Here is a 24694-nt window from a genome sequence, read left to right on the forward strand (position 1 = left end):
AGGGCTACTTGTGGCAAATAGAAATGTATATACAGTGTTAATGTTAGAATTAATTTTAATGTTTCTTCCACAAACATTAAGTGTTGCTCAATTCCACAACTTTAACTTTGTATACTTACCACAAACTAACCAACCACAATAAAAAAAATATATATATAATTTTATTGTATTTTTCTAAGGAGAAAATAAACATGCACGTTTCTGTGCAAAGGAAGTAAAATGCTTTTGACAAACTTTTACATTACCTCATGTAGACCCAAAGTTAATAACAGCTAAACGCTACCAAGCTTAACAATACAGATGTAGAAAGACTTACTGTCTTCGGTGCCACGAAGGATTAACGCTTTGGGGGGTCCCATTCAAAAGTATGGATCGCACCGCAGCTCCATCGCGGCAGACACTGTCCCCGGCACCGCAGGCTTGTTCATCTGCGAGGCCGAGGACAGGAAGTCTTACTACAGCTGTACCATAAGTCCCTTGCAATTGAGTAGGGGTTAAGGCTTGTTAAGGCCCAGCAATGTTAAGTACAGTAACTCTGTGCTTTTACTGTACCTCCTCTGCCAGAAAAAATCCTGTGCAGAGTGACATTTATGCTCTAACGTTAACAAGTCTTTCATTTGAATTATTTCCAGAAACATGTTTCTGAGAGGAATAATTGTATACTACTAAAATGATATTAACAAAATGCAGTGAAATGCAGCAAAAGCTTGCTAAGTGGGAACAAAACGTACCTATGGTCAACTTTGACAATTTTAGATCCCAAAGTTAGCTGAAATGTGTTGCGATGACTGTTGCGATGACTGTGAGATCTGGTTCATGTTAGGATTGTGTTGCAATCTACTACAACTCTTCATAGTACCATTTTGGGTTTTAAGGTAAATTTTACGCAGCACTTGAACAAAATAAAGCGTTTACCTTGCTTGCAGCAGCCTTTTTGGTGTCCTTCAGTGCTTCACTGGCTCTATTCAGAGATTCTTGCTGCTTCTGGATTTGAGCTTGCAACACATGCATCTCTTTAGTTTTGTTATGCAATTCAGATTTCAGCATTCCAACTTCCATGTTTAGCGCATTAATCTTTTCGTTGCTGCTGCTAAGCTGTAAGAGATTGATGTGGGTTGTATTGAAGTATAATATTTTATAAACAGATGTTTATACAAGTATCCCAATTCATTTGTGGTATTAAGATTATTCCAACCCCATGAAAGAATTAAAGAAAATGTAAATTGTCACAGTCAATTATGAATTATGATGCTTGTATAAACATCCCTCACAGAAAGCTATTAACAAATACCCTTTAGCATTCAAGGGGTGCATCTGTACGCATAAAATTGATACAGAATATGTAGTGGTATCTACAGAGATATGTAAAATTAATTCCAAATAATGGCCACTTGAACGATCTAGTTAGCACTTTTTCCTACTTTTCCCTTTAGACTAAAAAAATGTGTTTCCCTTTTCCACATTTAGGACACCCTTTTACAGATGTACAGTAGCAGACATTAATGTTACTGTTGATGCAGACACCATTATGTTTGAATTACTAACTTGCTATTGCCCCTCCTGGCACAGGCCAGCTGTTGCAGATATGCCTGCTATATCTGTATCCATACAATGCAGCACTGAATTAGTTTATTGTAGTAACCTCCATAATTTCTTCCGAGAGGCTGTACGATGGATCAACTACTATTTCAATGAGGAAGCACTTCGTCATATTTCCTCTATGCTTTCCACTCTCCTGCATTAAAGCATGACCTCCTGTGCTAGTATTATCATTTTCGGGGGACAAAATGGTGAACTAATGCAATATGTTGATACCTTCTCTTTTCTTCCTTGTAGCACATGTGGAGGTTGTTTAATATTTTCTGATAATGTTAATAGTGCAGACCACACTTATTTTGTCCTCCTGGAGGTACTGAATGGGCTCATAAATTGAATTGTAATCTAGGTCAAACCAAAATAGTTCCATTGCCAACTCTCTATGTGTGCTGCCAAATCCTCTCCCTGTGCAACTCATTGCCAGCTGTCTTTTAAGTCATCAGATACAACACTCTTTCATTACATGTGGATGACAAAAGTATGATATAGATCATGTTTTCTGGGGACCACATGCATGCTTTTCACATGATTATTCCTCTACTTTCCCTTATCACTTATATTTTATTTACCCTTCTTGAAAAGTCAACCAATCTGAAGATGTTGTTATCAGTTATCTAAAGAACTATATTCCTGTCCATCTCTAATATCACTAATAAGGACAGTATTGACAATCAAGTCTAGTACTCATTTCTGAGATACCTTCCTCTTAGAGTCAAAATCCCTGTAACATAACGCTCTATTAACTATCTCTCAGCCAATGTCTTCTCCATTTAACGACCTTAAAACCCACTCCAACAGTTCAGCAGTCACTTTTTTGTGCAGTTCACTTTAGTGATGTTTTTGTATTTTTTTTTTCAACTTATTTCGTAGCCTTCTTTGTGGGACAGTGCCAACAACTTTATTAATATCCAGGTAAGCCACATATACCTCTTCTCCATGACCTACTAGCATTGCCAGCCATTAAAAAATATATATTTCTTTCAAGTGATCTCCCCCTGATACATGCTGTCACCTACAGCACACCTGTGAGTATGTGACCCAGAAGGGTTCATACACAGCTCAAAAGCTGGCCTACTATTCCCCTGAACAATATCTCAGTATACCATCTGTCACGAACAGCACACAAGTGAGCACGTGACTTACAGTAGATATGCAACCAGGGTTAATACACATGGCTACTCTAGCCAACTCACCTTTCTCCTCCGCAAGCTACTTTCAATGAGTTAATATTAACCCCTTACTCAATTGCAATCATATCTATACACTTCCACCACCCGAGAAATTATACAAAATATGTAAATTACTATATCTGCCAGGGTCTCAGGTCCGTTTATTATAAAAAAAAAATGTGCACCTAACACGCAAAAATCTGTTGTAGGAAAATGAATCATTCATTCAGAGTCCCAAAGCATTACTTATTAAAGAATTGTTTAATATATATGTGTGTGTGTGTGTGTGTGTGTGAATATACACACAGTGTTTCCGATTACAGGAAAAGATAATTACAAGAAAATACAATTACAGTAAATGGAGAACAGTTTCTAAAAATTTACAGGATAAAACATAAACAAGAAATCTCTATATCGTACATTACCATATGTCATAGGATTTCCCCAGAGAGGTCACTGGCGTAGAAATATGAAAATTCACGTGTTTGGTCCAAAACACGCCTTTTTTGAATTCTGATTTTCATAATACCTTGCTAAGACTGATGTACAGTAGCGGCATCCTTTATTCATACCAATGCCGGCGGCATGCCGGGATCTACTCCGGCTGGCGCCAGTCTAGACCGTGCGCCGCCGCGTTTCCTACACGCACCCCCCCTCCACTTCGGGTGCATTTTAGCCCCCCTTCCCGACCCCGAACCTGGCTCCTGCTCTGCCCCTCTGCTTCCCCGCACCCCCGCTTACCTCACTTTAAACACCAGGGGTGTCGGGGAAGCCGGGCGCGCACGTGACTGTGACGTCACAGTGCGCCGCAACAAGCCGCGTCACCACGCTTCCCGCACGCATCCTGCCGTGCGGGAAGTGTAAGAATAAAAGCTGCCGGTACTGTACAAAGTTTTCACCATTGAAACCAGAGTAGCCCACCCTTATCGTAAATCAGCTGCTAGGTTGATGGTTTTACGACAAAGAAAAAAACACTGCTCCAAAAATGCGTTTAAAATCTTGACTCAATATATAAACACACATAACTTAATTTCCCCAATACTTACACAGACATGAGTCATATCAATAGATTCAGGCGATTATGACTACTGTAACAAGACTAATTTTGACCGCCTTGCTCCTAAATGAGTGTCAAATGGTTATCTGTCCTTGACACTTCTTAATCATGTCGTATGTGGTCTCATTGCATGCGTCTCTTTGCAACGATTACAGATATCTTAACATTATACTCTAGCGCAGAGGTTTTCACCGGATATCCTATTTATTTATTTTTAAATGCACTCTTTGCTGGAATACTTTCTTAGCCACAGACCCTGAAACTTGCAGAAACCTCCAGAGAATTATTTGAAAGTACCTCTGAAAAGAACCAGTTTATAAAGATATCAAGAGAGCCATACTGTAATCTAATCTCTGGCAAAACAACTTCTCTTATCTCATCAGCCCCATACAACATATCATACTTTTAGTGGCCCATAAGTGATAACCCACCAATTAAGTCCTCTTTGAAGCTCTGGACAGACCCAGGAAGAGTCTTGACCTGTCATAGACCCAATATATTCTATTTTTAAAACAACCGGTAATCACAATAACCCCTGAAGTACCAGATTGGTTAAAATACATAATATTCCCCACCATTTCTATTACACATGCGTACACCTTTCCTTCCCTTCATCATTGCTTCAATCAATATCACTAGAGCGGTTGGGCTCGCTGCCTGTATTTAGCCTCATCCCTATTTCCACTTTTGTCAAGTTTGTGAACATCAATTTATCAGTTATGCTGCAACAGATATTTTTCAAATAAGTTAATGAAATTTTACTTAAAGGAACAGTCTCAGAAAAATCAATGTGCTGCTCTTGTTTTAGTTTAGCATTTATCTCCTGTTTCCTTTCTCCTCCACTAACGTAAGCAATGAGGAGCTCAAAATATTGTATGCCAGTGGCTCGACAGGAAATTAATAGAAGGAAAAGAAAATGGAAATATAGGTAACACAATGGATTTAAAACCTTGGATAAGTCTCCAAGATGATGTGTGTCTGGAAACTGAATTCCAGAAACAAGCCAGGAGCGCAAAAGTAAACTTGATCACTTAATAAAGACATTCAGGGCTGGACAAATATATATATATATATATATATATACAGTGTTCGACAAACCTATACATTTGCACGCCCCGGGCGAGTGGATTTAACATCGTGGCGAGCTCCTATTGGCCCAAGCAGCACACGTGTGGTACTAGGTGGCGAGTAGATTTTTTTGTTTGGCGAGTAGATTTTTTGGTGATTTGTCGACCACTGTATGTATATATATATATATATATATATATATATATATATATATATATATATATATATATATATATACATGTAGAGGTATCAGTACCGTGTTAGCCGAGCTTCAATAATCAAAAAATAAATAGATAATACCGTTCTGTGGCTAACGAAATGCTTTTATTTGTGCGAGCTTTCGAGATACACTGATCTCTTCTTCCGGCGATGTTACAATGAATGAAGCAAGCAAAAGCTATACTATAAACAGTGCATCGAATTTATTCTGACCCATAACTACTTCACATTTGGAAATGACACATACCTCCAGACAACCGGGACCACCATGGGTACTCGGATGGCGCCACAGTATGCCAATCTGTTCTGCGCAAAACTGGAAAGTGACTTTCTTTCCACCTGTCACTTGAAACCCCTTACATACCTTCGCTACATCGATGACATCCTCCTGATTTGGACCTCTGGCGAACAGGACCTCCTACAGTTCTATGACAACTTCAATACGTTCCACCCGACCATCAACCTCAAACTCAACCATTCTCCGGATGAAGTACATTTCCTAGACACCACCATTACTATAAAGAACAACCAACTACAGACTTCTGTATACCGTAAACCTACAGACAGAGACAGCTATTTGAGAGACAACAGCTTCCACCCGACACACACCAAACATATAACCATCTACAGTCAAGCCATACGATACAACCGGATATGCTCCGACACAGCAGACAGAGACCAGCGGATTAAAGCCTTGAGATCAGACTTTATAAACCGTGGGTACAACCACAGAATTGTAGACCAGCAAATTCACAAAGCCACCAGAATACCAAGAATTGATCTCCTTGAATACAAACAGAAGGAGACAAGCGACAGGGTACCTTTGGTGGTCACATATAACCCACACCTAGGAGCCCTACGCAAGATCGCCAGGAAACTACAACCCATCCTCCAGAAAGATACAAGACTGCAACAGGTCTTCCCTGAAGCACCCTTATTATCATACAGACAACCCCATAATCTCAAGAATATTATGGTGAGGAGTAAAGTATTCAGCAGTACAACTGAATGCGGGACAAAACCATGCCAGGACCCAAGATGCAAAACCGCGCAATGCTCTACACAGCGGACACAATACAAATACCACACAGAAATCAGGAATACAAAATCAGAGGAAGGTTCACCTGTTCCTCCAGCAATGTCGTGTACCTCATCATGTGCATGAAATGCCCAGGGGGCTGCTACTACATAGGTGAGACAGGGCAGGGGCTAAACAAGAGAATGAACCTGCACCGCCACAGCATCACACGCGGAACAAGAGACAGTCCTGTTGGCGAACATTTCTCTGACTCTGGCCATAAGATGAACGATCTGAGGGTTGCCATACTCAAAGGTAATCTTAAAACACCGAAAGAGAGACGGTTGCATGAATACAAATTTATGCAACTGTTCGGGACACTTAGCAGTGGCCTAAACAGAGATCGAAATTTTATGAGTCATTACTGACACAAGTGAACTCTCTTCCCATGAGCGCTATAGGCCATGTCTGTACATACTGTGCTATATGTATGCACACACGGCTGTCTCTCACACATACTTATACTCCTTGTTTTTCCATCCCTATACACCAATAGGGACCCCATAGTATCCACACACACTTTTAGTTATGCTACTAACTCTCACATTTCCACACCCACCCACACCATTTATATCCGTTCCCACTCCACACACACCTTTTGTAAAGCACTGTATATACTGTGGGCTCTCCATTCATGTTAATTCACACTGATACACATACACACTCTTTCATCCCTTGCTTTCAGGAACCTTTTGACACCTCCAGCCATAAAACACATCCACACCGGGGGAAGGACCAGCACAGATAACATTCCACTAGACACTGTTTATAGTATAGCTTTTGCTTGCTTCATTCATTGCAACATCGCCGGAAGAAGAGAAAGCTCGCACAAATAAAAGCATTTCGTTAGCCACAGAACGGTACTATCTATTTATTTTTTGATATATATATATATATATATATAAAGACTGCGTGCCACAGGCGTAGACGGTGCCACAGGAGATTCCAGGAGAGATCAATTAGAAAGTTTCTGAGTGACATTAGTGAGTTGGTCGCTTAGGAACTGCCAATGTTCCATGGAGACACCTTGGCCCATCTCAGGGGGGTCTGCATTTATTGGGCACTGCATAATGTAACGCCTGTATGCCCGCAGACCTGGCCAGTCCCCAGTACTGAGGTGGGTAAGGGTATAACACGCACCCACAGCAGTGAGGGCGTGCCCGGAGTGTGGTAGTAGCGTTGCCGGGCCTGGTGAGTAAGGATTAACGTTATACTTGCTGAGTCCGGGGTGCCAGAGGTCGGAGGGTAATGCCCAAGTGCCAGATTTCAGGGGTTAGAGAGAGCAACGTAGTGATGTCCGAAAGCCAGGGTTCAAGGGCAGGAGAAGGCAGCGTAGTCAAGTCCAAAGCAGAGATCAAGTTCAAACCAAGGGAATCCAAACAGGGGCAGGGACAGGAACCAGAGCTGAAACAGACAAGGGAGCTAGGCATAGACACTGCAAACACAGGATCTACAGGAAAGCTATGCAGAGCAAGGACTGAGAGGATAGAGTGGGTTTATATGGGAAGAAGGGCCAATAGGGGTGAAGGGAGGAGCAGAGGTTTGAGTGGGTTCTTGCAGGGATAGGTCTGTGAGAGCAGGGGAGGAGACAGGGAGGTAATCGAGAGTTATTGCCTGCAACCGGCAGGGGGCAGAGCCAGAGCGTGTGGGCGGCAGGTAACTAGAGCGGGTGCGCGCGCCTTCTGTAACACTGTTATGCACGTGCACCGGAGTGTGGGGGAAGTCCAGCGGAGGAGGCGCTCGGCATGGGAGACAGAGGGGAAGGAGGAGCGGAGGAACCAGGTAGGGAAAGGGCAGGGATGACGGAGGCACGCCGAGGGGCGCGTGTACTTCGATAGGGGCCACGCGATCAGGACCGCACGTGCGCAGAGCGTCTGCGGACCGTGCCGTGGAGGAACGGCTCAGGGAGGAGGATAGAGATTGGGGACGTAGGCGAGCGGGACAGCTAGCCTCTGTGGGACCTGGGGTGACGGGGACACGCTGGGAACCGCGAGTCCCCCGATCCGTTACAGGTGAGCCACGAGTGTCCCCAGCATTGCCCTGTGCTAGCCGTTCCATATTCGCGATCGATCGCAACCGGAAGTGACGCGACGGACTACCGGAAGTGACGCGACGCGACTTCAAACAGCAGGGGCTGAGTGTAGACATATGAGCCACACATCTATAGTTTTATGTGTCTATGCACATAGTGCAAATGTAAGTGCAATACTTATTGTTTAAATATATATTTATTGAACATGCAATGTTGCACTGAGTGTCATCTCTGTCACACCGAGGGAAATCCTGCTGAGACCAGTTGCCTTCTACTAGTGGGAAGAACCTAGACCACATTGATACACCCACTGCTGATACCCAATTGGGAAAGTGTGAGTCCCCCTTTCTATGAATACCTAGTTGTCATTTATGTAGAAATTACTACACTATATTATTATTATTTTTTCCACATATGCGCTCCCCAAAAGCTACTTTCTACAATCAACGTCAGGAGAATTTGGATCTTCTCTTTATAGGGTTGAGCTGCGACGTTCACTGTTTACATTATATTTTACCACTATATCTTTACACACATAAGCACCTTTATAAGTTTAATTGTGAATTTTTAATATCACTTCATTATCCTCTTAAAGGAACGCCTCACTTATTCTTTTGCAAATGTTAGGAAGTGTCTGCAGCAAAGATATTACAAAAAAAATGAAGGAAGCTGCTGGTGTGATTCAATCGAGATATAAATTCAACATCACAACAAAGCAAGCTGTGTGTTGCTATAAGTGCACCCACAATGACATCGCAGTACTACGATCGGCTTTCCACACAAGTAAGGAAAGAATAACTGAATTACGACTGCGAAGCCCAATACAAATACAGTCATGCTACTTTGGCCCAATGGCCCAAGCCATATTCCTCACAATGAAAATAGCCGCTAGAAAGATACAATCTTTGGCAAGATTGAGGCAGAATTGATTTGGTGTTTACACCTCTACAGGTACAACATTAGGTAACTACCAAACTGAGATGCCACGGGAATCAATCGGTATGGATATAAACTCCGCCCAGCTTGAACCACCCGTGAATATGGCTACAGAACCGATGCAGGTGGTCACCCTAAACTCAGGGAAGAAATAATCGTCCGACACAGGGGAAAATACGTGACCAAGCGATCAAAAGAAAAACTGTGCTTTGGAAAAGTCCTCCTCGAGCGACTGAAGAGTGCTGAGCTCAAGCACCTTCTTGAGGAGACATTACTAACCTGGAAAAAGGGCTCCAATCACAGCGGGACTATGGGTTCTCTTCCTCCATCCAGTCTCATTCGAGCCGCAGAGATATCTTGATTGAGTGTGGAAGGATGAGCTTTAGCCGTGGCAAGCCCGAGCTTCCCACAAACAGGGGATGTATGTAACAGGGTTCTATACCTATTTAATTAAAGCAGCCTCAGAGCTCTGAGAATCCAGTATTGAGAAAGCTAATGGCAGCCACTCAATTAACTAGTCTCCACCTGAACTAATGAGAGCTCTGTAAAAAGCCTCATGTGAGACACAGGAGAGATTCCTTAGCTCACATTTGGGCTGACAGAAAGAGAGCAGAGAAGCCTGCACACAGACACTGTCTTGAGAACAAAGGCTCATATATATATATATATATATATATATATATATATATATATATATAAAGAGGTTTGTTGAGCTGAGGGTTGGGGGGAGAGAGAGGCAGACAAGACACAGACATACACACACTACTCCCCCTCTGCCTCCCCCATGCACAATATGCGACCATCTGCAGCACTAACAGGAGTGAGAGAACAGGGGTGGGCAGAGTCTGCCTCGTTGTCTACATGACAAATGAGATGAGAATATCAATGTCAGTATGAGCTAATGTGAACTTATCTTAATAAGTGAGTGTGTGCTTCTGTCCACATGTGAATGTATCTCAATGAGTGGATATCTACAGTAGTACATATTGGGTATAAGTGAATGTGTCTGCAATCTATAGTATATATTTCAGTAGATGTTTTCAACTGTGTTTAGGTGTGCCTCTGTTAGTAAAAATGAAAAACAAAAGCAATATAGAGAGAAACAGATAGGGAGGTTATTTCGTAGTATATTTTACCAAGTGTTAATAAAAAATCAAATCAGAATGCATTTCTTATATTACTTTGTGATGTATATACCTTATTTTAATGATGCACCAGGCACAGGTAAAAAATAAGGAAATTAAGAAAATTAGACAAAAATGTTTAGTATAAAAAACAAAATATAAAAATTATTAAATTTAAAGGCATATTCATTGTTTTTCAAATTAAGCCATGTTATCCTGAAAATGTTTTTTCTCAAAAAGAAACTGTCATGCTCAACGAAGGAGGACTCTTCTGTTTCCTGCAAAATGTCACCCGCTGTCACGTGACCGCACTGGGCCACAGCAATCCAGTGCTGCAACCCCATCAGCACTTAAAGGATTAAACTACGATTACATGTCTATAATTTATCGCTACTTGTAAGGAAATAGTCATGGGCATCTATTATTACTGCAACATTTCTTACATTGCATATTAAATATAAAATAGGGTTAACAAAAAAAAAAAGGAACTCACGACATTTTTAAAGGCAGCGCCAAAATTCTAACTGCTCTTCCTGTTGTTTTTTTGTTTTGAAACATAGATTATTTTCTTTACTCTTTTAAACGCATACTGAAGGAGAGTTACTTTAACAAAAGAGTAAAGGCCATTTTGCCAATTTGTTTTTAATTAAATGTATGACACAGGTAGTTTCAGATATCGCAGATATCATCAATATAATTGCACATAAAATACATATATATATATATATATATATATATATATATATATATATATATATATATGTATATACAGAAAGTCCTCGTTTTACAACGCTTCGCTTTACAACGAATGGCTTATCCAACGCTATGCAATGCATACCTATGTTCATTTTTACAACGCCAAAACGGCTTATCCAACGCTCGTACGACGCTTTGCAAAGATGTTTATCTGTATATTATATATATATCATATAATATTATATTATACTATATAATATATTATATTATTAAATTACATGATATATTATGTTATATTATATATAATACAGTATATACACTATATAATGCATGTGTGTGCTGCATATTTTATTGCCTGAGTAAAATATTTTGTGTATTTTAGCATTAAAAATGCCTTCAGGAACGGAACCTTTCATTTAAACAGTGTTCCTATGGGAAAACGTGTTTCGCTTTAAGACGTTTCGCTATCCAACGCCATTTTGAGTAACGCATTGTGTCGGATAACCGAGGACTGCCAGTAAATATATATGTATGTATTTTATGTGCAATTATATTGATGATATCTGTGATATCTGAAACTACCTGTGTCATACATTTAATTAAAAACAAATTGGCAAAATGGCCTTTACTCATATATATATATATATATATATATATATATATATATATATATATATATATATATATACATATACATATACAAATATCAGGAGGATACAATGTAAAACAATATTATCTAGCATTACAGATTAATCCAACAGTGTGATACACACTGATCTAGATACAGGATAAACGAACCCTGTTAATCCCTAATCTACTATTTGTTATTGTATTGAACCATTTGGAGGATGTACCCTGAAAAACGTCTATAAGTCATATTGTAATCAGTGTTCTGTCCCAGGTTTACTGTGGCTAATGAGTTGAGACAGTCAGTTTACTCAATTCCTTCTCTTATACAAAATTGAGTCTTGTTAACTTCTGAAGTATTTATTATAAGAACAAACAGAAATAAGATAGGGAAAATGTTTTGGAGATGTATAAAAATAAGGAATAGGTAAGAAACAAAGCTCTCCTACGAGAGCAGTTGGGAGAACCTTAGCAGAGGCAGGAATCTCTAAAAAGAAGGAGCTGAAACACAGAGCTAGAAGGAAACAGTTTAGACTGTACCAAAGAACAGGGAGAAAGAAACGGCCCAAAGCCAGACGGGTTGGGAGAGGGATATTGCTAAGGCAACAGACAGAAACAGGAAGAAAACAGAAGAAACTGAACTGGAGACAGAACAATCAGTCATTACCATACATTGCCCCAGCAACCTCTTTAAGGACTGGCCTATCCCATTTTCTATATACTATTAAAACAGTAGAATATGTAGATTGTAATGTACATTACTGTACATCAATGAGACACAGATTTAAAGCCAAGTGAAAGATTCTTGATCTTATTATTTCTGTAACTAATATTGGTTCCATACAAGTTATTTTATTTTGTTGCATTTCTGTAACACCATTCTAACTTCTTATTCAATACATTTTACAGAAATAAAATTCCACAAGTAAACATGAGTCCAACCAAATTGAGTGTATATTTCTACAATTCAAAATTCTGCTTTATTGCAAAGCATAAAACATACAGAACACCTGTTTTTATCATTCTTGTTCAGCAAGTCTTAGCTGATTGGAGGGTGGCAACCTCCTACCTAACTGAAGCTCACTCCCTCCCACATTTAAATGGTTAAAAGCTCACTCCATGGCATCTCCCACTCTCAGGGGAACTTGCCTGCTTACACTGTGTTTGTGACAAATCTATTACAGAGTGCTTTTCCTGGTAATGTACAGGTTAATAAAAGCTTCAATCAGACTTAGAACTTTTGCAACTAATAGTGACAGATTTATTATAAATCATTCTTCCTGGCAATGCACAGGTTATTAAGAATCTATATTAGTGTAGGGACCCTTGAAACATGGTCTGCCGTGCAGTTGGCTCAAGGGCTTACAACAATTTGGCCAAAATGTTAAACTAAAAGACCATTTTATTAATTAGTTATTTATACATGTATATTTAGGCACTGTACCGTATATAAGTTTTTCTGGATGTGCACTGAACTTTGTCTGTGTTTTATGTTATATCTCTGGTTTTAAATTATTGCAAAGCATGCTGTCATACTTGAGATAAAATGTTAAGTTGAGTGAACAAAATAAAGCAACCATGGGGTTAACTTAAAAAACAACAACATTTTTTTCTCTATATGGGTCGTTGTTGTGTCTGAATTAATGTACCAATAGGCCTTTACAAGCATAAAATACATAGATTTGATATTAGTTGAAATACAGAATTGTACCGGCAGTAAATATGACAGAGTGTGTGGGTTGCATATCACAAATATTTGCTCCCCCTTCAAAACGAAAAGTTGTTTTAGCTTGTGTTAGCTTGATATCTACTGCTTCGGCCAAAATCATGCGAATGAAATGACGAGGCTAGCACTATCCTAAGGTTAATATTCTATACAGTCGGATTCTTTTGGGTTAAAAATCATCCTCTCTCTTCCAGCCTTAAAAAGGCCAAGGAAATATTGATGAGTAGGAGATAGGACATACACACAAAAGGTGGGCCCATTTCTCTGGGTTTTGACGAAGGAAAAAATAGATTTTTAAAAGCAACTATGGGGGTGTTATATCAATAACATGTGAGGTTTCATATGTTCAACTTCAAGACCATATGGATGGTGCAATACTATTGGACTGGGGATATTAATCCATTATGTACGATTAACTAACAAGTGGATTCATTATTGGTTGCAATCCTCGATATAGACTCCCACTTAAATATTATATGCATTAGCAGTTTGAATAGTTAGCGACCCTCTTAACATTACTTTTATATAGTACTGTATATTTTTTCTTATGTCACTGTATATATATCCAATCAGGGATCTTCTGTTGTCAATTGCTTTGTGGCCTTAATTAGTAATATTTGTATATACAGACCTGGTTAGTCTGATAAATTAACAATAGCGCAAGTGCTAGATATCTTTTTGATCCCTCACTTGGAATTTTGTGTTTGTTCTCTCATTTCCCAGTTGCAACATTTTGTGTGTGTGTATGTATCCTGGAGAGAGATCTTTATCAAGGGGGGGGGAGCACCCCTCTTGATAAAGATCTCTCTCCGGGATTGAAACGTTGGACTTTTTGTGCACGTATTTGTGTACTTTAATACATTTTTCATTCCTGAACTGCTGAGTGCTTTTGTCTTTATACCTTTCAGGTATGGTATGCTGTGTATTTTTATGACTATAGCACCAGCCATTACTTTTCTACTACTGGAGTGCAATATATATCAGTCTACCCATATTGCAAGAGGTGAGCTGCTGTTCATAGAGCCTTTCAGGGAGCTGCCAGCATGGGGTTTTAGAGATGACAGTTGGGATTTGAAGTTGTAGTGTCAGTTGAAAAGGAAGTTAGACAGAGGACTCTGATAGAGATGGATAAATTGATATGGATGTAAATAAATTATTTCAAGTGCCAAGTTTTCTTCCTGCCTTTCATTGGTAATTATGGTGAAGATGTCCTGCCAGTTATCAAGTGAATAATTAGATAGATTTGTGGAACCGTGGAAGGGGATCTTACAATATGACCCAGTGCTGAAATTGAAGGAATTTCAGACCTTCTTCCCAGTCGTGTATGACGGTATGAAGGTAAATCCTTTTGCAATTACACAATCAAAGTTAGACTCTTTTCTAAAGTCCTGCCACATTTTCAAATTGAAGTTCGATCAGATAGCAAAATGTAATGTACCTATTACAGGCGAGGTGATATTGCTATCAAGAATTTGAAAAATATTAAGTCTCCTGGGCTTGATGGCTTCTGCAATTAATATTGCAAAAAGTTTTCTTCCATTTTAATTCCTCAACTTGTGACATTATTTAATACATTTCTTGAGGGCATAGAAATGCCTACACCAATTTCTAGTGCTAATATTGCTCATACATTGAAAAAAGCAAATACGCCACTAACTGCTCAAGTTATCTGATATCCCTTATAAACACAAATGTTAAATTGTTCGCAAAAATATTGGTTACGCACTTACATTATTATATTGTTGACTTCATTCATTACTATCAAGTTGGTTTTATTCCAACTAGTCAAGCATAACATGAGGACGACCATTGATCTGGTACACAAAGCAAATGTGACGAACATTCCTAAAATGCTTTTGTTGCTTGACACTGAAAAAGCCTTTGATAGGCGTGATTTTGCTTTATGTACTAAGAATCTTTGGGCGTAGCAGGTAGACTTTTCACAGCAATCAAAGCACGCTCATTCAACCATCAGTGAGAGTTTGTTGCTCTAGTTTGTTCTCTGACCCAGTTCATATACAGTAGCAAACTATACGAGACAAGGCTACCATCTTTCTCCCATTTCATTTGAACTCTCTGCAGAACTCCTTCGTAGCTGCCATAGGGAGAAAAATCAACAATGTCATTTGAGACATCATGCTGATGTCATCATATACAGATGCAGCAACGAGTATCCGAACACTTGCCTGGGAAAATCTGGGGCAATACCTCAGTAATGCTGCAACATTTCTGTGACATTTCTGTAGACAGACGAATGGCCCATTGGATTAACAAAGTGGGGGTCCCTGGCAGTCCCATTCAAACTGAATGTTGTAAAAATTGTATAAAATGGATACAATCGATACAATCGATTGTGCTCAAACCTTCCACAAACATTCACTTTGCAAATCCGAAATTTCACAGGGATTGCTGTATTCTCTTCATATTCTGGGGTTTGTGAAGAAGCTGCAAGAAGATAAACCTGTATACAAACATCAGACAATTGGCTCTGGACAACGAGAAGACCCTGTGTGACTCGTAACAAAAATAGAAGAATATGAAGTAATTTTTAGATCCCTGTGCTTACGGGGGAAATCTTGGATGGTACATTCTGTTGCCATGACTACATGAGAATTATAAGCAGGTCTGTGTGTTCTATCTTTCTTCAGTAAATAACCCATATATATCGATTTTACCTCAGTAACTGCCCCTCATATCTATTTCCTGTAATTACCCTTAATATCTATTTTACCTCAGTAATTGCCCTTAATATCTTTTTTGCCTCAGTAAATGCCCATCATATCAATTTTACCTGTCACTGTCTCTTATATCTATTTTACCTTGGTTACTGCCCCCTAATATCCATTTTACTTCAGTAACTGCCCCCGCCCCATATCCATTTTACCTCAGTAACGGCTCCTCGTATATTTTTTACCTCAGTAACTGCCCCTCAAACCTATACTACTTTGGTAACTGCCCCTTGCTGTCAGGAGTCAATTGCCTGATGTGCAGAGTGAGAAGACCCCGTGAGTAAGGAGCAGAGGATGTGCAGTGCGAACGGATCCATCAGACATCAAGTCCAGGGGATCGGCAGTCGGAACCCGCCAGGTGAAGAGAGAGTTATGAGTGTGGAGGCTTCAGATTCCCCCACGTCTGGAGTGGATGGTGTGACCTGGACATTTTTTTTATCTTTAACCTGACATTTGTCCAAAACACCTTATCCTTTTACAAACCAACCACTCAAAGGCACTTCTACCCATAAGCCACTAATTTCACGCAAAATTTCACACAAATCCATTCTTTCCTCTTTGAGTTAGAGGGGCCTAATCCTTCCCATGTTAAACTATAGGCTCCGAATATTTAACACACCTAATGTTGTCTTCCGGGTAACTCATAAACAAATGACAGGATTGTGCTCAAACTTTCCACAAACATTCACCTTTCCGATCTGACCTGAAAATTTCAGACAGATTGGTGATTTTTTGAGAGTCATGAGCAACTGAAAACAGGGGTTATAATGGAAGTCTCAAACAAACCTTAACTATGGATGCGGTATTGTGCGGTATATGACATGCGGTATGGATGCGGTACATGACACAATATAGTATAGTGGAGTTGGATTTATCTCACCACTGGGGTCTTCTTCTGGGGGCGTTTACCCGCGATCATGTGGGAGATAGTGCCCGGTTCCATCATACCTTTCTTTCCCCACATAGTATATCTGCTATGTAAGTCCTGTTACATTCCAGGCAGTAGCAGGTTAATCTATGGGCCAGTGACCCCCCTTCTGCTTCCCCATGAAAGTGAAGGAAGAGAGGTGGTGACTTATGGCCTGTGTACAGCCCATTAGAGGTGGGTACAGTTCATGAGCCCGCCCCTTCCAGAGCTTTCCTAGGAGGAGCATCAAAGTTAGAGGAGTCTGCCTCTGCTCCCCAAGGAGAGAGGAAGGGCTGTAAGTCTCTCCCATCGCGAGGATGAGCTGGCCCACTCAAGGTCCAAGAGGCCTAGAGAACACCAAGACCTAAGGCCCAACACTACCGGGCAGCACCATCTAGAAGTCCTGGGACTTCAGAGAGACTATGCTGCTAGAAAGTACTGCTGCAAGAATACACTACAATAAATCCTGTTCAACTACTGTATAGCTCTGCCTGGTGTCAGTTCCTGGGCAGGAAGGGTAAGGAGTGCAGTGATGGGGGCTGACACCCATACACCCTGGGTTCCATCACAGCTGGAGTCGCTGAAACACCAGAGAAGAAGAACACAGAGATCTATCTAAGCCTGTCCTGTCATGCCTCATTACCACCTTTAGCAGACGACTCAGTACTCCTGCAGCCTACAGGTATAGCACCACACACCTGGTAACGCGTGTAGATCCCCATTATTGGTCCCAATATGAGATGGGGGGGAGGGGGGAATCAGTGTTACATATATATCTGATCTGTTATTTATATGAATGTCACGTGTATTACTGCTGTGAAGAGCTATGTACATTAATGGCGCTATATAAATAAAGATATACATACATATCTATATATATCTATAGAGAGAGATCCTTTCCTAAGGAAAAGTTCAACCATATTGTGAATAGATTAAACAATATACCATGCTTAAGTGGGAATGGCATTGCCAAAATGCAGTTGAGGCCGGAATGCCTCAGTACCCAAACATGAAAGATACGGAAAAGTGATAGCCCTCATTCTCTACATTCAGGAAGAAATCATGAAAGCAGAAGGTGCTAAGAATCCCCGGAAGTTAAACACCAGCTGTCATTCAAACCTCAATTTGGTTATCTAAAATGTCTGTCCACTTTCCAATGAAACAACACTGCAAGAACTCGAAGACAAGCCTGAAAATATTAAATTGGATATTGTTGGCTTTGGTGAAGTAAGCTGTAAGAAGAAAAGATGAAAGCCTCATGGAGCTCAAAAGCGGAAACCTATTATTTTACAGAGGTAGAGAAAATGAAAAATCAGTGGAGTAGGCTTCATCATTAACAAGAAATTGAGAAATACAGTAGCATAGTGGTGTTGGAAAGTTCATCTGAAAGAGTAGCAGGAATTATCATTCAGTTGACAAAGAGAAACAAGCTTCAAAGGATCCAAGTGTATGCTCCAATATCAAGTCATACAGACAATGAAAAGTGGAGACTTCAACCATAAAATCAGCCAACTTAAAGAAAATTGTCACCTCAAGATCATTATGGGACATTTCAATGCAGAGATTGGTGCCCAGCAGAAAAACAAAGTATTAATTGGTAAGTATAGTTAAGCAAGAGGAATGAACCTGGACACAGATTTATCTAACTTGCAAAATGTGAAAACTTCTGCAGCATTTATTCTTTATTTTTTATTATTAGAACATTTCAATACAACACTATCATTACAATTTTGATAACACATTTCCCATTTTGAGAATACACACTCTCTTTGCTTTACCCTAAACACATTTCTGAATGTAACTCTCGTAATATACTTTATCTATCTTCCACACATGGGCTTTTTCCTTTTATTTCACTGTTGACAATATTGTGGTTTTATTGTCCAATTTTTAAAAAAAAAATTAAACCGTTAAATAACTTTAATTAACATAACAATCCATCTCAGCAGCTTTAACCATTTTTTCTGTCTATTATTAAGTGGTCTGTCTGGATTCCCCCTTCCCCTCCCCCCTAACTACAATGCAGCATTTATTCTTGAAGAAGAATCCAAATATAAAATTGACAGGGGGACCCAATGGAATAAAGAATTAAATTGACTATATCTTACCTAACATTAAACACGTGAAACGGCACAGGCCTTAACTGATTGGTTCACTGCATATTACATCTTAGTGTGAAGATGGAAAGAAGAAAACTAATTAAAAAGACAAAAACAAGTACCTCAAAAAAAACAGCAGAGTATTTCAACTAGAGCTCTAAAATGGCTTTTGCTTGTTCAAGATGCATGGGGACACTTTAAAAAAAAAATACAAAGCATTTACTGAGGTAACAACAAGAAATTAAGCAATCCCAAGAATACAAGAACAAACTCTTTGATAAAGCGCCTCCACGGCGGGAAACGCGTCAGAGTTTTTAACCTTGTGTGTTTGTCTTTTTGGCCATTATGCCCAATAAATGAATTTTTTATTTTTGCCCCAGCCCCTTTCTTCATTTTTGGCAGTGCTCCGCTTTTTTCTCCTCTTCTACCTTTGCTCCAGTGGTGTAGCAGCACGCCCCGGTACAAACCATTGCAGATCAGCTGTTTTCATCAGGAGGATTTCCTCTACGAGCTGCAGAGTGGATCCGGTTTTTAGCCAGTGTGTGGTCCACACCCCTACTCCTCACCTGTTCCGGGACGGACTACAACTGACGGAGACGAACGGCATTCGCCTTGGATCGCTCACCGTCCCTCCTGCAGTGACCACCCCCCAGACTCCGTCGGACGGATACATCGCGGGATCACCATCTGGCACCCGTTAAGGCGGCGGGAGACTCTGCTTGCAGGTCTCTACTACCAACAGCCGGTCCTGTGATACCGGGTAGCCGTCACCGCATATCTGAGCGAGGAGGGTCTTATTCCATCTACCACAGGGGGTTGGCACCATCGGCTCTGTCGGAGCGTATCCCGATATCCAACAGGTGAGGTGGGGATTACACAGACCCACACATTACATCGGCATCTACTACGGGACACTCTATGCTTTATTTCTCATTATACCGGCACATATGTGATTTCTTTATTTTACAGCACTTGCCATATTTGCAGCTTCCACGTGGGGACATTCCCCGTTTTTCTATTAAAAAAAAAATACAAAGCATTTACTGAGGTAACAACAAGAAATTAAGCAATCCCAAGAATACAAGAACAAACCTTGAAAATACAGACTAAAAATACAAATTATGTACACTCAAGATAACTATATCCCAAAACAATTGTGTACAAATAATCAGTCAACAAATATATAAAGTGATATTTGATATGTTTCCATGTAAGTATATCTCTTAAGGGCACTCAACCATAGGAAAACAGAAGTGAAACCACAAACCTAAACTATACTTATCTACAGTGGTTGACAAATCACCAAAAAATCTACTCGCCACACAAAAAAATCTACTCGCCACCTAGTACCAAACGTGTGCTGCTTGGGCCAATATTTACTCGCCCGGGGGTTAAATCCACTCGCCCGGGGCGAGCAAATGTATAGGTTTGTCGAACACTGCTTATCTATAAATTGTATGAATAATATATTAAAATAATCTTAAAAATTCCAAGTCACCAAAATCTCAGTGTAGTGAAAATACGTCACAAACATAGATGATCACCTTCTTGAATCAAAACCAGTATTTTCTCAAATATCCAATAGGGTTTATTATTAACCAATTCCATGTCTTTTGACCAAAAGACCAAAATCCCAGTGTGCTGGAAATAAGGCACAAATATAGATGAGGGTCTTGAGATCTGTATTCAGAAAGTCCACTTAATCCAGAAGGTGGATTAAGTATTCTGGCCTCTGCAGCTCTCCTATACTTTGCTTTTTCCTCTTGGTGCTAATTGTGCAAACAAGAAATAATACAAAAATGCAAAGCACACCAATAGTGTTATTCCGTTTTTATATTCAATTAAAAAAGGTAAGTAATGCACTTAAAATATCATAGACAGATAACAGCATCAATAAAAACAGAGTTTGGCTCAGCACTGGACCCCACTGCTGACTCGGATCTCACACCGATACCCCAATTATACAGCTCTAAGTGTGATAAAAATTGAAAAGAAATCAGAGAACTAGTTGGTTATCAAAAAGACCAAGGGGTTTCTTTAGCTGCGGAGGTTGCAATATACGTACATATGTGGAAACAATAATAATAAAGTGTTTTCATTCAAACAGTACACGTAAGCATTTTGACATAATGAATTTTATAAACTGTTCGACAACTCATGTTGTGTACCTCCTAGTGCCTGTGTGGTGCTCAATATGTGGGACGCGCAAAGAGAAAATGAAAATATAGAATACAGGAACACATTGAAAACAATAGAAAAGAATCTGAGCTTGTCCCGTTATTTACATAAACATAATTCCCAAGATTCAGTTGGTCTAAAAATAAAAGGAACCAAACAGATTGTACCAGATAAAAGAGGGGGAAAAATCCTTAGGAAATTAGCTTAACAGGAAACATTAGATAAACACAGAGCATTACATGGTACCCAATTGGTAAAATGAGGACATAGATTTAGTCGCCTTTAAAGAAGAAAATTGATCTTTAAAAATGTTTGTTTTTAATTTCAATATGCTTAGTTTCCTTATAGGGAATAAGTATTTTGTTGTTTATTGCTGGTATTATTTGATCTATGACCTTTAATATATGAGTTTTTATTTTTTCCCCTTTAATAAATTGAAGGGATATATGAAATAGATAATAAATAATAAATAAATATTTGAGTCAAATTCAGAGTATATAATAGATGCCCCCGATTATGTATAATTTAGGAAGTTTTCTCTTAATGAAGATCCAAATAATTTATATTACCTTAAAGCAGCACTTCTGGGGCCACAGCTTATTTTTTAAATTTTTAAATAGGTTTGTAGCAGGGTGTCTCCGAAGCGGAACCATGTTAATTTCATTTCGAGAGATCGCTGCTTCCCGAGATACTTACCTCAGAAGGGGGTGCCGGTAGCCGCTCCAGCTGGTTTATTATTAACCAATTCCATGTCTTTTGACCAAAAGACCAAAATCCCAGTGTGCTGAAAATAAGGCACAAATATAGATGAGGGTCTTGAGATCTGTATTCAGAAAGTCCACTTTATCCAGAAGGTGGATTAAGTATTCTGGCCTCTGCAGCTCTCCTATACTTTGCTTTTTCCTCTTGGTGCTAATTGTGCAAACAAGAAATAATACAAAAACGCAAAGCACACCAATAGTGTTATTCCGTTTTTATATTCAATTAAAAAAGGTAAGTAATGCACTTAAAATATCATAGATAGATAACAGCATCAATAAAAACAGAGTTTGGCTCAGCACTGGACCCCACTGCTGACTCGGATCACAATATGTAAAGCAGCAATCCCGCCTGGGATCTTACTTGATCCGCAGTCCCTCAATGTCCAGGTACCCTCATTCCCGCAATGTTATACATTGGCGGGGAGGTGTTCATTACCTGTCTTCTAGTTTAGGGGGGATTCCGATGTCTTCCGTGTAAAGCTCGAGAGTTAGATCTGGAAGAAAGCAGTATAGGTTATTTCGGTGTAGGTATAGGGCAGTTAATATATATAGGGTAAATAAGAGATCCAGAGTGTGAGAGAGAGAGAGAGAGAGAGAGAGACTGAGACAGAGAGAGAGAGAGAGAGAGAGAGACAGAGAGACAAAGAGAGAGAGACAGAGAGAGAGAGAGAGACAGAGAGAGACAGAGAGAGACACACACATACAGAGAGCGGCACACACACACACAGAGCGAGAGAGAGAGAGAGAGAGACACACAGATACAGAGACAGAGAGAGAGAGAGAGACACAGAGAAAGAGAGAGAACACACACAGAGAGAGAATGAGAGACAAAGACAGAGAGAGAGCGACAGAGAGAGAGGGCGACAGAGAGAGGGAGAGGGCGACAGAGAGAGGCTGAGGGCGACAGAGAGAGGCTGAGGGCGACAGGGAAAGGGTGAGGACGACAGGGAAAGGGTGAGGGCGACAGGGAAAGGATGAGGGCGACAGGGAAAGGGTGAGGGCGACAGGGAAAGGGTGAGGGCGACAGGGAAAGGGTGAGGGCGACAGGGAAAAGGTGACACAGGGAGAGGGTGAGGGCGACAGGGAGAGGGTGAGGGCGACATGGAAAGGGTGAGGGTGACATGAAAAGGGTGAGGGCGACAGGGAAAGGGTGAGGGCGACAGGGAAAGGGTGAGGGCAACAGGGATAGGGTGAGGGCAACAGGGATAGGGTGAGGGCGACAAGGATAGGGCGAGGGCGACAGGGATAGGGTGAGGGTGACGGCGACAGGGAGAGGGTGAGTGCGACAGGGAGAGGGCGACGGAGAGGGCGACAGGGAGAGGGTGACACAGGGAGAGGGTGGTGGTGACACAGAGAGAGGGTGACACAGGGAGAGGGTGAGGTTGACACAGGGAGAGGGTGACAGGGAGAAGGAGAGAGGGTGACACAGTCACAGACAAACACTCACTCACAGACACACACACTCGCTCACAGACACACTCACAGACATACACACTCACAGACACACTCGCACATACACACACACACACACACACACACACAGTCACTGTCTCACACTGTAACACACACACCCACTGTCACTCACACACACACACACTTACCCGCAAGGCAGGGGGTCACACATGGCAGCAGTGGGGCCTCCGCACAGCAATGGGCCCTCCACACGGCAGGAGAGCCTCTGCAAGGCAGGGGGGGTCGCACATGGCAGCAGGGGCCTCCGCACGGCAGCATTGCCCTCTGCACGGCTGTATGGCCTTTCCAAGGCAGGGGGGGTCGCACATGGCAGCGGGGGCCTCCGCACGTCAGCAGGGCCCTCCGCACGGCAGGAGGGCCTCTGCAAGGCGGGGGGGGGGGGGCGCCCCCCCCAGAGGCGGCCGCCGCCGCCGCAGCACCCCTCCCACCCCCCGAAGCGGACATATTACACTGTGTCATGATTTATTTAACAAAAATAAAGCCAAAATGGAAAAGCTATGTGTGAAAAACTAAGTACACCCTTACTGCTTCCATAGGAATTAAGATGCTAAGTAGCAGACAGGTGCTGCTAATCAAATGCCCTTGATTAATTGATCATCAGCAAGTGTGACCACCTCTATTAAAGCCAAAGTTGTAGCTGTTTGCTGGTCTGGAGCATTCAGGTGTGTGTTAACACAATGCCAAGGAGGAAAGACATCAGCAATGATCTTAGAGAAGCAATTGTTGCTGCCCATCAATCTGGGAAGGGTTATAAGGACATTTCCAAACAATTTAAAGTCCATCATTCTACAGTGAGAAAGATTATTCAAAAGTGGAAACATTCAAGAAAGTTGCCAATCTTCCCAGGAATGGACGTCCCTGCAAATTTACCCCAAGGTCGGACCGTGCAATGCTCAGAGAAATTGCAAAATACCCAAGAGTTACATCTCAGACTCTACAGGCCTCAGTTAGCATGTTAAATGTTAAAGTTCATGACAGTACAAATAGAAAAAGACTGAACAAGTATGGTTTGTTTGGAAGGGTTACCAGGAGAAAGCCTCTTCTCTCTAAAAAGAACATGGCAGCACGGCTTAGGTTTGCAAAGTTGCATCTGAACAAACCACAGGACTTTTGGAACAATGTCCTTTGGACAGACAAGACCAAAGTGGAGATGTTTGGCCATAATGCACAGTGCCACGTTTTGGAGAAAACCAAACACAGCATATCAGCACAAACACCT

At 40.8% G+C, this 24694-nt stretch overlaps 1 protein-coding gene across 5 annotated transcripts in view; it reads right to left on the bottom strand.

Moving 5' to 3' along the window:
• Positions 1–24694, bottom strand: part of LOC142482964 (uncharacterized) — a 760779-nt gene that overhangs the window by 399056 nt on the left and 337029 nt on the right. For all 5 annotated transcript variants that reach the window (XM_075583088.1, XM_075583087.1, XM_075583086.1 and 2 more), the window contains one exon: positions 916–1095. In XM_075583088.1, coding sequence (XP_075439203.1) covers positions 916–1095 — 180 coding nt within the window. The remainder of the gene's footprint in view (positions 1–915; positions 1096–24694) is intronic.

This window comes from Ascaphus truei, chromosome 2 (assembly GCF_040206685.1).
Source record: "Ascaphus truei isolate aAscTru1 chromosome 2, aAscTru1.hap1, whole genome shotgun sequence".
NCBI lineage: Eukaryota > Metazoa > Chordata > Amphibia > Anura > Ascaphidae > Ascaphus > Ascaphus truei.